Genomic DNA, 13031 nt, shown 5'->3' with positions numbered 1-13031 from the left:
AAAAGCAAATGAATATTGCATACGAATTATGCAACTCGTCTTTAAATTTCAACTGTGCAATTATGAGAAATTATGAACCCCGTCAGTTCTCATTTCTCCATAGCCAAAGATTAGAGGCAAAGATATATACAACTTTTGATAACATACATTTTTATATCAACAGCTACCAAGTAACTTTCTATGTTGAACAAGAAGCCTTTTTACAACTACAATTACTTCACCCGACCTTACAAAATAATATTCCATCTACCACAATAATCCCAATCACTGACCGAATCCTAACCAGCATGGATGAGTTTGATGTCAAATTTTATCGCTGAGGATGACTTTACACCAGTGAGGTTCTTTCAACAAAACATTGAAAGCCTCTCACCCTCTTCGTCATTGAACAATCCCGCTGATGACGAATTTACGCAAAACGAAAGTGATATCGAAGTTTTTTCTCCCAGTGGCCCTGTTTACGAAACCGATATCCAAAGTATTTCTGACAAGAGCTTTCCCCTTCGTCCCCAGACGACAATAGCTAATCTCCGCTGATTCAAACTTCCAATTTTAAAACAAACAAAAAAACAATCAAATCTCACGTTTCCCACCCCATCGATTGCGAGTGGTCTTTTTCCGCTTCGACACGCTCACTGCCCCTGTCGAAGCAAGCGACAGCACGTGTCCAGCGACATCAGTGTGGTGGCGTTCCTCTGTCCACAAAACAGCAGCGGAGACTCCTCCCTCGGACAACGGACAAGACACAGTGCCTTTTCTCTCACCGATGGCATAATATGCGAGGGTTCTTCTTGCAACGTCGCCATCGGTCTCGTCAATAGACTCCCAAGTAGTAACGAGAGAAGGGTCCGTAGTCGTCAGAGCATGACAACACAGATGGCTGACACAACAAGTTATTGCGAGATGGTATATAAAACCAAATATCTCCATCTAGGAACCCAACACTTTTGGGGCCCCGTCTAATCGTCCTCATGAAGAACTCGGGTGTAGAGATGATCTTTTCCAGAGGCGGAAAAGGATTGCCGCTCCTTCAAATGAGGAAGATTTTGTCACCGAGCGGTGTCTTGGAACCGCTCGCATCACCACCAATTTCGATATGTGACCGCGTCCACCACTCGTTCCATTGGAAGATCGCATCCTGTATCTTCAAATGAAACCCTTTGGGAAATTCGGATTCTGAATAATCACCAATTGAAAACGTCCACCCGCTGGACATCGAGAGACCAGAATACGGAGACAGTTCTTGCAAACGTTCTGGTCCATTTAATGTTGGCATGCCAACCAGTACATTACAACCCTCACTTGCACTTTGGCTGCTTTCCAACTTCTCCAGGATCCCACCATTGAAAGTCAGCAGTTCCTCGTTCAAAACTGCCGATGGGTTTTTTCAGCCATTCGCTAAAACCGACCCTTCGCCATACAATTGAGTAATCTTCCGACGCAAGCCCGCCCATGTCTTGACGCCAGAACCATGGACTGTTGGCACTTCCGCACAACCCAGTGCTCCCATTTTCTCCCGCCAAAACATTCCTTGAATTCCTTCACCTGCTCACGTAAGCCCAACTTCATCTTTGTGGTGCTTAAAATTTTGATTTAATTGTTCCAATGAAGTAATCTTTAATATTATTAATCCCCTTTTATAAACAAAGCCCTTTCAAAGCTCCATCAAAGCTCAATTATGATGCAGTACATCAATCATTTTAAATATGAAATTGAATGGCACGGCGCCAATACCACAACAGCATTTTCCCACAATCCGTCTCTTTATTTTACCAATCCACCAAATATGATAATTCAACTAAGCAATTTCTCTTTCCATTCAAGCGAAACAATGATTTTCAAAAGCCCTCCGAAGAAGAGATGAAAGGCACCAACTAGACGCATAGTACAAGCTAAAGAACCCCCACTGAAACCAATGAGACAGAAAAAAGAAATTGGGGATTCCAAAACGAACTCTAAGAAACAGTTGGAAACAAAAAAAAACAGAAACTATGCAAAACAAAACTTAAATTGCATTTGTATGATGAATTGCTCACTGCATGTTCTTACCCAAAAACTTGACCTATAGAGCACCCGTAGCGCAGTACACTTTACCTTTTTCTTTTGTAACAGGAGGTCCCGGGTTTGCTCCCCGGCGTCCGCCTTTTTTAGAGAGCCGTAGTATCACGCTTTAGCTTTTGATTGGTTGATAAAAATAGAAAATGGAAAAAAAGTACACGCAGTAATATTGTATAATTTGTTCTTAACGCTACCACACCTCCGTTCAGTCGCTTGTATTAAGCACCCCTATTAATTTAGAAATTAACTAAGCAGAAATCAGAACGTTTTTACCTCGTACCCGCACTTGGAAAAACTTAGCAAAATCTTGATTAAAACCCGTACTAGAAGGATAATAATTATCAAACCTCTTAGCCTGTGTGAAATGCTTTTAATTGTTGAAGCTGCTTTCGGACAAAATTTGTATCAATCATTTTAGTCCTACTGGTTTTATGCGATTTTTGTGCAGTCGGTAGTAATGTGTATATTGAGCTACAGGAACATCGGAGGGGAGAATCGTATGTACGAAATGTGATTTTTTAAACCAATTTCTTCACGTTTTGTAAATACGATTCTCCTCTCCGTTCCTGTAGCTCAATATACACATTACTGTCGGTTGGAATTAATTTGTTCTATGTAAGTGGGTTGTTTTGGGCTCGTTTCTCTGAATCGCATGCATTTTGTTCATTTTGATCTAGATCTACATGGGTTACCTTCCTGCAGACCCTTTTACAATAAAAGACTGCGCCACAAGATGCGATAAAGGACTAGCTGCCATGTTCTACGTAAATGGAACACGCTTTGACATGGATGAGAAGTATAGCACCCCGACTGCCGCTCTCACCAATGATCTCATGAATCATATGGACATTACGTGCACTGACAAATGCCCAGAGGGTTTCAAGTTTGCTGATTGTGTTAAAGATGGTCCTTATCAGGATATGGAATGGTGCTGCCCTGTGGAGGAAGAGGGTTTTGCTACTTGGGAGTTGGTGCTGCTGTTGTGAGTATTCCTGCTATTTATCTCGTATTTAGCACTCTTCTCCGAAAGCTAGAGGATCACTTAAAACACCGCAATAGTCCAGTACTTTTGCTACTGTTCTCACGCAGAATTCACAGCCGTGCTCCGCTGTAAGAGCTTTCAGATAGGACTGTTCTGTTGATTGAACATTCATATAATTAATAGCCGCCCTCATCTTATCAGCCGGCTATTATAGCGCTCCTATTTTTTTTACAATTCAAAGAATTTGAATTCTTTTGGGGCGCTGTATTGGAGAAGTCTTTTTTTTAAAAATCAATTTTATTGGAGTGATTTTTGAAGCGAGAAATGAAACGCGTGAAAAAATTTAGAGTGATTTTGGCGCTGAACAAAAGTGAAGAGCGGAGCGAAAAGAGAATGGGTTTTTTTTTCATACCGCTGTTTTTGAGAGAGCGAGAAATTGATGTGAAAAAATTTTCTCCAAGCGAGCGAAATTTTTTTTGTTCACGTGCGGCTTTTAAAAGCAGTTTTTTGCAACTTTTGATGGTTATGAGGTTTGATTATGATATTGTATTAGTTTCAGGCTTGTTTTGATAGGATTTAGGGTTTCAAGTAGTTAAATTGATTTTTAATGCTAATTAGGAGGTTTCTGATCAGTTTTGCTGATTTTTAGACGAAATTTAATGATTTTTTACCTGTTTTTTTTTGTTTTGCTGCTTTTAGTGGGATTTGAATAGCAGCTTGTTCCTTAAGGAATCTTCAGATACCAATTAATTAAAGTTTTGTTGGTATAAATCATTTTTTTCTTAGGAAAAATGACACAAAAATTGAAAGATTTGCATTGCTCTAATTGCAAAGGAACCTTATTCGGCGTTATGTTTCTTGTACTATTAAAACAAATCATTAAGTTTTTATAGTTTTTTTCAATTTGTGCTTGATTTTTACTGTTTTTTCAATTTTTTGGATCAGATTTTTGGTCTAAATGATTTTCCCAATCCAATCATAGTTCATTCCTTTTCATACTTTTTTTTTCAATTTTTTTGGATTGGATTTTTTTTCTAAATGGTTTTCCTAATCCATTCATAGTCCCTTCGAGGTCTAGTTTTCTATTTAGTCAATGAAAATTCTTTGAATTGTACGTCAGGACTTGTCCTGCTATGTTTTTACTTGGTCGAACTTTTTTTTCGCTTTACCCATTTTGCCGCTTTTTCGACATTTTGCAAGAAATCTTTTTGACTTCTCTAGGCTAATTTTACTCTTCTGTCATTCTGCTCAAAATTCTTTTAAACAGCAGCTGCTCAGCAAAGCAATTCAAAATGAAGTGAGTCAGTATAAAAAATCAAAGTCAGAAATGGAAACGGGATAAACCCTTAAAGCCCATTTTTAGATGCCCGGTACTTGAACTTTTTTCTCATATGTTTTAGTTACTATCTATAATGCTTATTGGTATTGATACTAGACCCTGTAGCCTCTCAGTGAGAGACAGGAGTATGCTCATTTACGAAATGACATCAAAATCAATCGCACATAAAAATGTTTTTATACAAAAATCAATTTTTGTTGATATTTTCTTTTCTTTCAATCCCAATAGAGTTATGGGAATCAACGGCGGCTATTTTCCGCCAACCTGACGGGAATGTTTTCATTTGTGCTCTAGGTTACTGAAAACGATCTCGAAGGCCATTGTACCAATTATTACCGACGTTTACAATAAAATCGTTGACAGTAAGAAGTTTCCAGACTACTGGAAGAAAGCAGTTATGAACCATTGCACATAAAGGAATCAAGAGTTAATGCTGAAAGTTACAAACCAGCATCTAAATTGTGTGCTAACTCAATTGTGTGCTAACATAATTGTGTGCTAACACATCGTCCGCTAATTGTGTGAGCTACTATTAACAAAAAATGGGACTGCTTATTTAAGAAATTAGATGATCGACAACGTGGTATCAGACCAGAACATTCGATGGTTACACAAATGCTTCAATACTGCAGAAAAATTTTTCATAGCTTCAATGCAACAAATCTTGCTCTTAGCCTTTATACTGCAAAAGCCTTCAAAACGATAAATCATAATGCAATCTATGTCAGCTCGGATCCTTTAATTTTGGCTCGGATCAAAATTTCTTCAAGTTCTTTGCAGATTACTTGTCCAACAGAACGAATTCTGTGTTAGTAGAGAAGAGGTTTCATAAGAAATACCGGTAATACAAGTAGGGGTATTTTTGTTGATATTTTCTTTTCTTTCAATCCCAATAGAGTTATGGGAATCAACGGCGGCTATTTTCCGCCAACCTGCCGGGAATGTTTTCATTTGTGCTCTAGGTTACTGAAAACGATCTCGAAGGACATTGTACCAATTATTACCGACGTTTACAATAAAATCGTTGACAGTAAGAAGTTTCCAGACTACTGGAAGAAAGCAGTTATGAACCATTGCACATAAAGGAATGGAGAGTTAATGTTGAAAGTTACAAACCAGTATCTAAATTGTGTGCTTACACAATTGTGTGCTAACACATCGTGCGCTAATTGTGTGAGCTACTATTAACAAAAAAATGGGACTGCTTATTAAAAAAATTAGATGATCGACAACGTGGTATCAGACCAGAACATTCGATGGTTACACAAATTCTTCGTTACTGAAGAAAAATTTTTCATAGCTTCAACGAAAAAAATCTTGCTCTTAGCCTTTCATACTGCAAAAGCCTTCAACACGATAAATCATAATGCAATTTTACGTCAGCTAGATAATTTTAGCTCGGATCGAAATTTCTTCAAGCTCTTTGCAGATTACTTGTCCAACAGAACGAATTATGTGTCAGTAGGGAAGAGGTTTCATAAGAAATACCAGTAACAAGTATGGGTCCTCAGGATATCAGTTTTTTTGTATTCATGTTTATTGTTCATGTAAATGACCTTCCAATTTTGCTTGAAAACCGATCATATCTCTTTGCTGATGAGACAAAAATTATGGGAAGATTCAATAATTTGATCTGTATTCAAAACTTTTTCCCCAGAGCAATAAAGTGGTCTATAGACACAGCAAAATGAACTTCACTGTTTCAAACTTTAAATCTATTGTTTTCTAAGTAAGAAGAGAAGATAAAGTTGATGTCAAATTTTTTGCAGAAGATGTTCAAAATTTCTTTCAAACCATATGTGACAGAGCTTCGATTAATTTTTACAAAATTAAACTGGTCAGATCATATTAATCAACGAATCTCAAAGGCCCGGCGGAAACTTTTTCAAAGGCTCGAAAAGAAATGATTGAATAAAAAAGCGTTCTCTTGATGATCATTACATAGAGAGCCTTCTTCATCACAATTTGCTTCCAATTAGTTTTTTCCTGAAATGACCTAATTATGTTGACTAGAAGTTTCAACTGAAATTTCGTTGACATTTACAGATCTTTGGAAGTCTAACAATGTTAAAAATCGAACTCGCTCTGCTGGAAAACGTTCATAACAACAAACATCGAATGGTATCAAAATTCAAAATTGGGCAAGTTTTTTGTGATGAGAGTTAAAGTATGTAGTGGCGATTAGGCAAAATTGCAAAAATATAACACTGCGGACTTTGATTGGACGTCCTCATTGCCATTATTCAAGAAACAGTTGAATTCTCTTTTAAAAAACAAAATCGAATACTTTTTAATTACTATCAATATCCGGTGAATTGGTCGTGTTTGAGTCAGAACTAATTTTTTCCCACAAGTCGTATACCAAGACAATTTAATAAAAGTAATAGTAATTTGCGCGTTTCTTTATAAAGTTTTAAAATTCAATCGTTGGAATTACAAAGAACTGGTAATCATCTTGATTTTGTGGCACTCTTTTCTGTTGTATAAAAGTAACATCCCGACAGAATTGGTTCAAGATTTGATTGTTTTTGTGAAGTATCATAGAGCAATTATCAATTTTGATCTGATTCGAGGCAATAATGGTCAAGCTGTCACATTGCCTAACTGCATAAATGTTTTCCATTATTCTGATTCATTATAAATCACCGGGCCAATTTTTTGACTTTTCGAAATCTTTGGCCGTGTTAGCACTGTCGAATTAAAGAAAGTCCCTGGGCAAATCAGGAATATCACAGGGTTAATTCGAGGGTTCGTTGATAAGATACTCTATAACTGCTTTTTTGACGTTTAGTTGTTTGAACTAAAGAATGGTTCAGCAATAGAGCGTAGTGCAATGTCAATTTTTTGGCGACAGGTGAAATGCTTTTGCAACTAATTCTTGCAGGAAAGTGCGATAGTCGTCAGATATTAAAAGCAACAAAACTTTTTCAGTCCCAGCGCAAGGTTAACAATAAAAAAGTAAGTTCATGTTATTTGAGCCGAAAATACTAAATTTATGTGAAAAAGGACCGAACCTATTGTTTTTTCAAAAACAAGGAGGCTCGGCAATGTGCTTACGCACATAATGTTCCGACCCCGCTCATCCACATTCTTGACTTAATTGGCTACCAAATGATGAAGAGAATGTGTATGTTCAAAAACATACACATCGTTCAATAAAAAACCAATGAAATACGATAATGCCACTCTACAGGGCCGATGAAAGTTGTTGACGATATGAATACTAGAAAGGACAACAATAAAAGTCGGATCTTTTCCGTTTTAGCCCCCCCCCCCCCCCACCAGCTTAGTGAGCGCATATTATTTGCACCCCTCAGACGCACGTGCCATATTTTAAAATGATGATTTACTATGTAATGGCACGTGCTCTGTAACGGGGGGGGGGGGGGGGGAATGGCGAATAACGTACTGAAGAGCACAAACGGAAAAGATCCTAAAAATCAAACAACAACAGTTATTTACGACCAAAACTCGATGTCTATAATAAAAAAAATCATAAACAAAATCAAACTCGAATCAGGTAAAAAACCAACACAAAACAATTTAACCTATACTTTATTAGAAAAGATATAGGACTTCTCCCCGATGCGACTGGTTAACAAATCGAAAAAAGAGCAAAAAGGCGCGAAGTTGAAAAATATTTTTCCATTTTTGAAAACAATTAATTTCGCATAATTAGATATCAACTGAAATCACTAAAGTGTTCATTTTTATCTACAAAGGAAGCAAATGAGACATGTCATTATCCAATGTTCGATTGCATGAAATCTCAAAGCCAGTGGGATTAACGATTATTGTTATATTTTAAAAACGAAAAAAGGAACCAAAAATCCTTTGAAATGTTCAAATATATATAAAAAAACTAACATTTTATGAAATCTCGTTGTAATTGTAGTAGCAAAGCCAAGAAACAATTGTTTGAAGCTGAAACCGTTATAAAAAAATTAATTTTAGCGCACTGGAAACGGGTTGTGACCTGCGTTTACAGAGAACGAGCTACAAATTGACCAAAAAACTATTTAAAAAAGAAGCTCTAAAACCCAAATTTATTTTTGAAAACAATTATTTACAAAACTTATGACAGACTTAAGATTATAAGATTACAACAAGCTTCAAAATAAGTTTCAACAACTTATGAAGCCAATTAGGCCTGTTAATAATGAGACTAAGTCACGAGCCAATACAAATACATAAAGGAGCCAAAACTTCAAATAATTTTACGACATGACGCTGTTCAAGGCACTATAATTATAAGATGTTACCTGTAAGGAATGTAAATCGTCATTTTTCCTTCATCTTAGCAGCAACAATTCTTCCTTATAAAAAGAGTACTTAGACTTGACAACAAAAAGAAACTCAAAAATTGAACATTATAGAAATCTCGAATTTTTTTTAATGAATCTAAATGGTCGAAGCAATCAGTCACAACGTCTAATCAAGAGCGAAAAAATGTTTGAATCAATAAAAGTAAAAATGTGACTTCTAATGAGTGAGATTGAGTTTCATGGGAACGAAAATAAATGCAAACATGAGACAGGTGAAAGAAAAAAATTTTTTTTAAATTTAATTTGAAAGTCATTTAAACAAACAGCTATGTACTGAAATTGTTAACTAGGTTGAGTTAAACTTCTTGAGCAGGCAAGATCTATCTTGATACGGTATGTGGCGTACAACAAAGAAAAGAAAAACATATACAGGCAAAAGCAAAAAACCCAAAGCTTTGCGAGATAACTGTGCCTCAGCCCAAAAAGCATAAACTATTCAACATAAAGAATTAACATATCCAGATACAACTTTTTTCAACGTTGTGGAATTTCCCTACAATGCTTTCCTTTAATTGGACTTTTCAAAAATGTGATAATGCGACAAAGAAACAAAATGAACTCATAAAACATGCAATTATGATCAAAAATAAAAAAAATTGAAGACGCGTGGTACCAAAATAAAGAAACCATTAGTTGAATTAAAAACTGTTACCGACCTTCATTTATATATCATAGGAAGTCGAATTCCCCCTGTTTTTACTGAGACTGCGCCCGAAGTTGAGAGAAATAAGATAAAATAGTAGCAAAGATTAAAAATTCAAAAATTTTTTCTCAAACCAATCATATTCAAAGTCATAAGACATTAGATATGAACTGACAAAATGTCTAGGTCCTTTTATACCTTTTAAAAGCTAATTGGATCTTTGATTGGGCACTCTAAGTCATTGGTTTACAGAAAGTATACGAAATGAAGCAAAATGCAAGACTTCCATAAAAATTTTACGAAAACAATTGCTCAGAGCCATAAAAACCATGAGCCTAACTCTGCAACCATAATATATTCTCGTGGGGTCTCGTTTATTGTAAATAGTATCTGTCATTAATTCAGCCGTGATTTTGAATTTCTTGCCCGTAATTTAAATAAAATTATTTACATAGCGGAAATATTTTGAAAGAAGGTGGCGCCCCATTATAATCTAAAAAACTTTTATCATAAGGATCCATGATGAAATCAAGATCGACCCAGATATTCCTGTGCGTCTAACAAAAGACACTCAATTGTTGAAATGGTTGCGAAATGGATCAATTCTACACAAAATTTTTCAGTTTGTCAAGAATAAATCATGCATTTTGTATAATTATCTAGTTTTGCAAAAAATTGGCAAAATTATAATTCCAGAAGACTCAAAGTCAGCGGGAGTACAACTAGCTCTTTTCTGAGCTGAAGAAGATTATGGCTGCAGTTTTAAGGTGTCTACTTCCAGCAAAATTAAAGCAAGTGCGCTAAAAAAGCCATTTTTCGACGAAAAAGTCTCAATTTTGAAAAATTTAGCATATTTATTGCCAAAAAAACTCGGATAGAACAATTCAGCAACCCTCCTCTATCTTTAGAGATAAAATCAGTAACACTACAGTTAACAATTTTAACATATTTTAGCAAAATTGACGAATCATACCTTACAAATCTCTTATCTTACAAATGCATAAATTTTGAAACTTTACTGTAGAAAAAAGAGCCTGACATTTATATTCCTCCATGTCTAAAGAAATGTTGGAACAATAATGAGCTACGCCATTCTGTCAAGTCAGGTCAGATTTCGAGTGTTACCAATCCCAATGGTTGTACCAGAAAGAGTGAAGAAAAGGTTGAATAATCTGTCTTTGTTTTAGCTACTGTTAATCTATGTTTAATGTATTGACTTCGATCATTATAACGGATGTTTGCGTTCAGGCGCAATTTGTAAGTAAAATTTCATCTGCATAGAAAAATTTAGAGCGGCTGCTGATGTAATGGCCAGCTATTCCTCATTAATAGTAACTCTGGATTCAATTTAGACTAACTTGATTCACATAATAAACTGAAGCCTATCTAAAGTATTGACGCCTGAATCGCTACCTTAACTGCTTTGCAACGTTTTTGAGGCTGGGTTATCAAATAAGAATTTGGTTCATTGCGTTTAATCCCGGAGCTTTGTGGACTGAAATCCCCGTTCAATGTTTCAATGTACAATTAAGGGGATTGTGTTGTTTAATTGCTCTCAAGCAAAGTATGTAGCAATTATATTAGCCCTGTTATCTTTTTTGTGCGATTTTTCGTCTCACCCATTTGACGCTTTAAGGGGGCCGTTGCAGCCAAAGACCCCCCTCCTTTGGAAGGGGGTGAAGACCCACATGTTTTAAGATTTGCTATAGCGGTTTCCAATCAAATTGTCCCACCCCGTTGTAGATGGCCACCTCAAAATGTCCCACCCCGTTGTAGATTGCCACGCTGCAGTAATTGTCCGTCCCCCCCCCCCCCCCGTTGAGGTTCTAGTCACTTTTTTTATACTACTAGCGAGTGTTGCCCGTCTCTTGGTTATTAATTGATCCCAAACAATATTCGAAGCGATTATTGTTGCGGCTTGTGTCTTATGCAAATGTTTGTAGCCGTTATAAATTTTTCGATGGACTATACAAAAACTTTTTCTTATACTGTACTCTCATGGAAGTTCCACTTATCAAAAAACTAGACAATTAAACAATGATTTTCGCAATTTTTTGTTGTTTTTGAGTTTAAGTAGTCAACTAAACCTCTTGTATACTGGAAAATGAGTTCTTGCGTCGGTTGTAGCTGTAAGATATTTGTTCTGAAGATATTAACAACAAGGATCCTCAGAGCGAATCTTGTCTGTTTTCCTGATTTCAAGTTTTGGTAGTTTTGCATACCTCTTATACGAAATCAAATGTTCAATTAGAGGGCACGTGTTTTGTTCTCGTTTTCTTGCTTCAATTGGAGACCTGTTGTATTCAACATGCTCATAGTAACAAATCTGTTTAAATGCCAAAAAATTTCATTCTCTCTACATTTGTGAAACTAATTTTCTTTGGCTTACAAGCCGCAGTTGGTCTGCTGGTCAAGTAAAGAACTTCAAGTTGTTCTCAAACGTACCAGTCTTAAGTTTTTGATTCACCGAAACTGTTGCGAGGAGACAGTTTTGGTGTGAATGGCAGTTCTTAATATTAAAGATTGTTCCTTAGTCCCCGCCTAATGCTCCCCATCCACCACTTTGCACCTGGCGATTTGAGCCCCTACCCCGGCGTCGCTAGACCCCCCATTCCGCTCACCGCCCCCTATTAGTAGCATCCCTACGCACTGCTTGCTACTACAGAAGCCAACGGCTGGCCGGTCGTTTGAGAGCAATTCCACCGACGATAGTTGGTTTTGTTATAGGTTTTCATTCCCTTGTGTAGTTTATCCTGCCATGTGTTTTTGCAATCCAAGGATTTTGGTGCTCTGACTTTTTGGTAAGATGTTTTCACACATTCTTCCATAACTTTGCTTTCAAAACGGGAAAAACAGGCAACGCCCAGTGGACATTAAGTTTCATAGGATGTCCTTAGCTGGGTTTGTTAGGCTTCTTTATGATGAGAGTGCTGAAACGCCCATTTTTGTGCTACAGGTTTTGGTAATGCAATCTTAATTACCCAAAATGGCAGTAGTTTTTAAAAAATTTTTGTTTTTTTTTCAGTTTTACTTTAGGGTTGATGGAAATTTTTTAGGGCTTGATGATGGGTTACTCGACAGTCAATAGAGCCAACAAAATTGTTTTGAACTTATTAATCTCCCGAAATTGACGAAATAAATTTGCGAATTTTAAATAAAATGGGATTTTTATCCATTTTTTTCAAATTTTCTTTAATTGCATCTTTTAGGGTCAATGAAACATTTTAGGGCTTAATTGATGGATCACAGGATAGTTTCTAGAGACAAAGAAATGGTTTAAAGATATCAATGTCAGGAAATTTAGCGACTTCGAATTAAATTATGCAATATTTTTGAAAATTTGGCAGTTTCTATCTACAGAAATTTTTTGGAAGGTAATTTTATCACAAATTGGCAACTTTCTGTACAATTTTCATTTTTTTCTTTTTCGCAAGCTTTAGGGACCACAAAATTTTTTGAAAGTTTGTGCGTGGGTTAATGGCTGTATTTAATTGAAAAGTTCTGTTTCCTGAATATTAGCTTCAAGATTTTTAAGTTTGTTAATAGCCGCCCTCATCTTCTCAGCCGGCTATTATTGCGCTCGTATTTTTTTTACTTCGTCAAACTTTTTTTCGCTTTACCATTTTGCCGCTTTTTCGACATTTTGCGTGAAATCTTTTTGACTTCTCTAGGCTAGTTTCTCTC

General features: G+C 36.3%; 2 protein-coding genes across 2 annotated transcripts in view; one reads left to right on the top strand and one right to left on the bottom strand.

Moving 5' to 3' along the window:
* LOC142353214 (uncharacterized) overlaps window positions 1-13031 on the top strand; it is a 712302-nt gene that overhangs the window by 623890 nt on the left and 75381 nt on the right. The window contains exon 11 of the mRNA XM_075405443.1: window positions 2736-3040. Coding sequence (XP_075261558.1) covers window positions 2736-3040 — 305 coding nt within the window. The remainder of the gene's footprint in view (window positions 1-2735; window positions 3041-13031) is intronic.
* The window catches only part of LOC142353212 (uncharacterized), a 276576-nt gene that overhangs the window by 236785 nt on the left and 26760 nt on the right, over window positions 1-13031 (bottom strand). The window lies entirely within an intron of this gene.

The sequence above is a fragment of the Convolutriloba macropyga genome, chromosome 14 (assembly GCF_964194025.1).
Source record: "Convolutriloba macropyga chromosome 14, txConMacr16.3, whole genome shotgun sequence".
NCBI lineage: Eukaryota > Metazoa > Xenacoelomorpha > Acoela > Convolutidae > Convolutriloba > Convolutriloba macropyga.
Note: the sequence above shows the minus strand (reverse complement) of the source record. Positions and strands in the feature narration are given on the sequence as shown.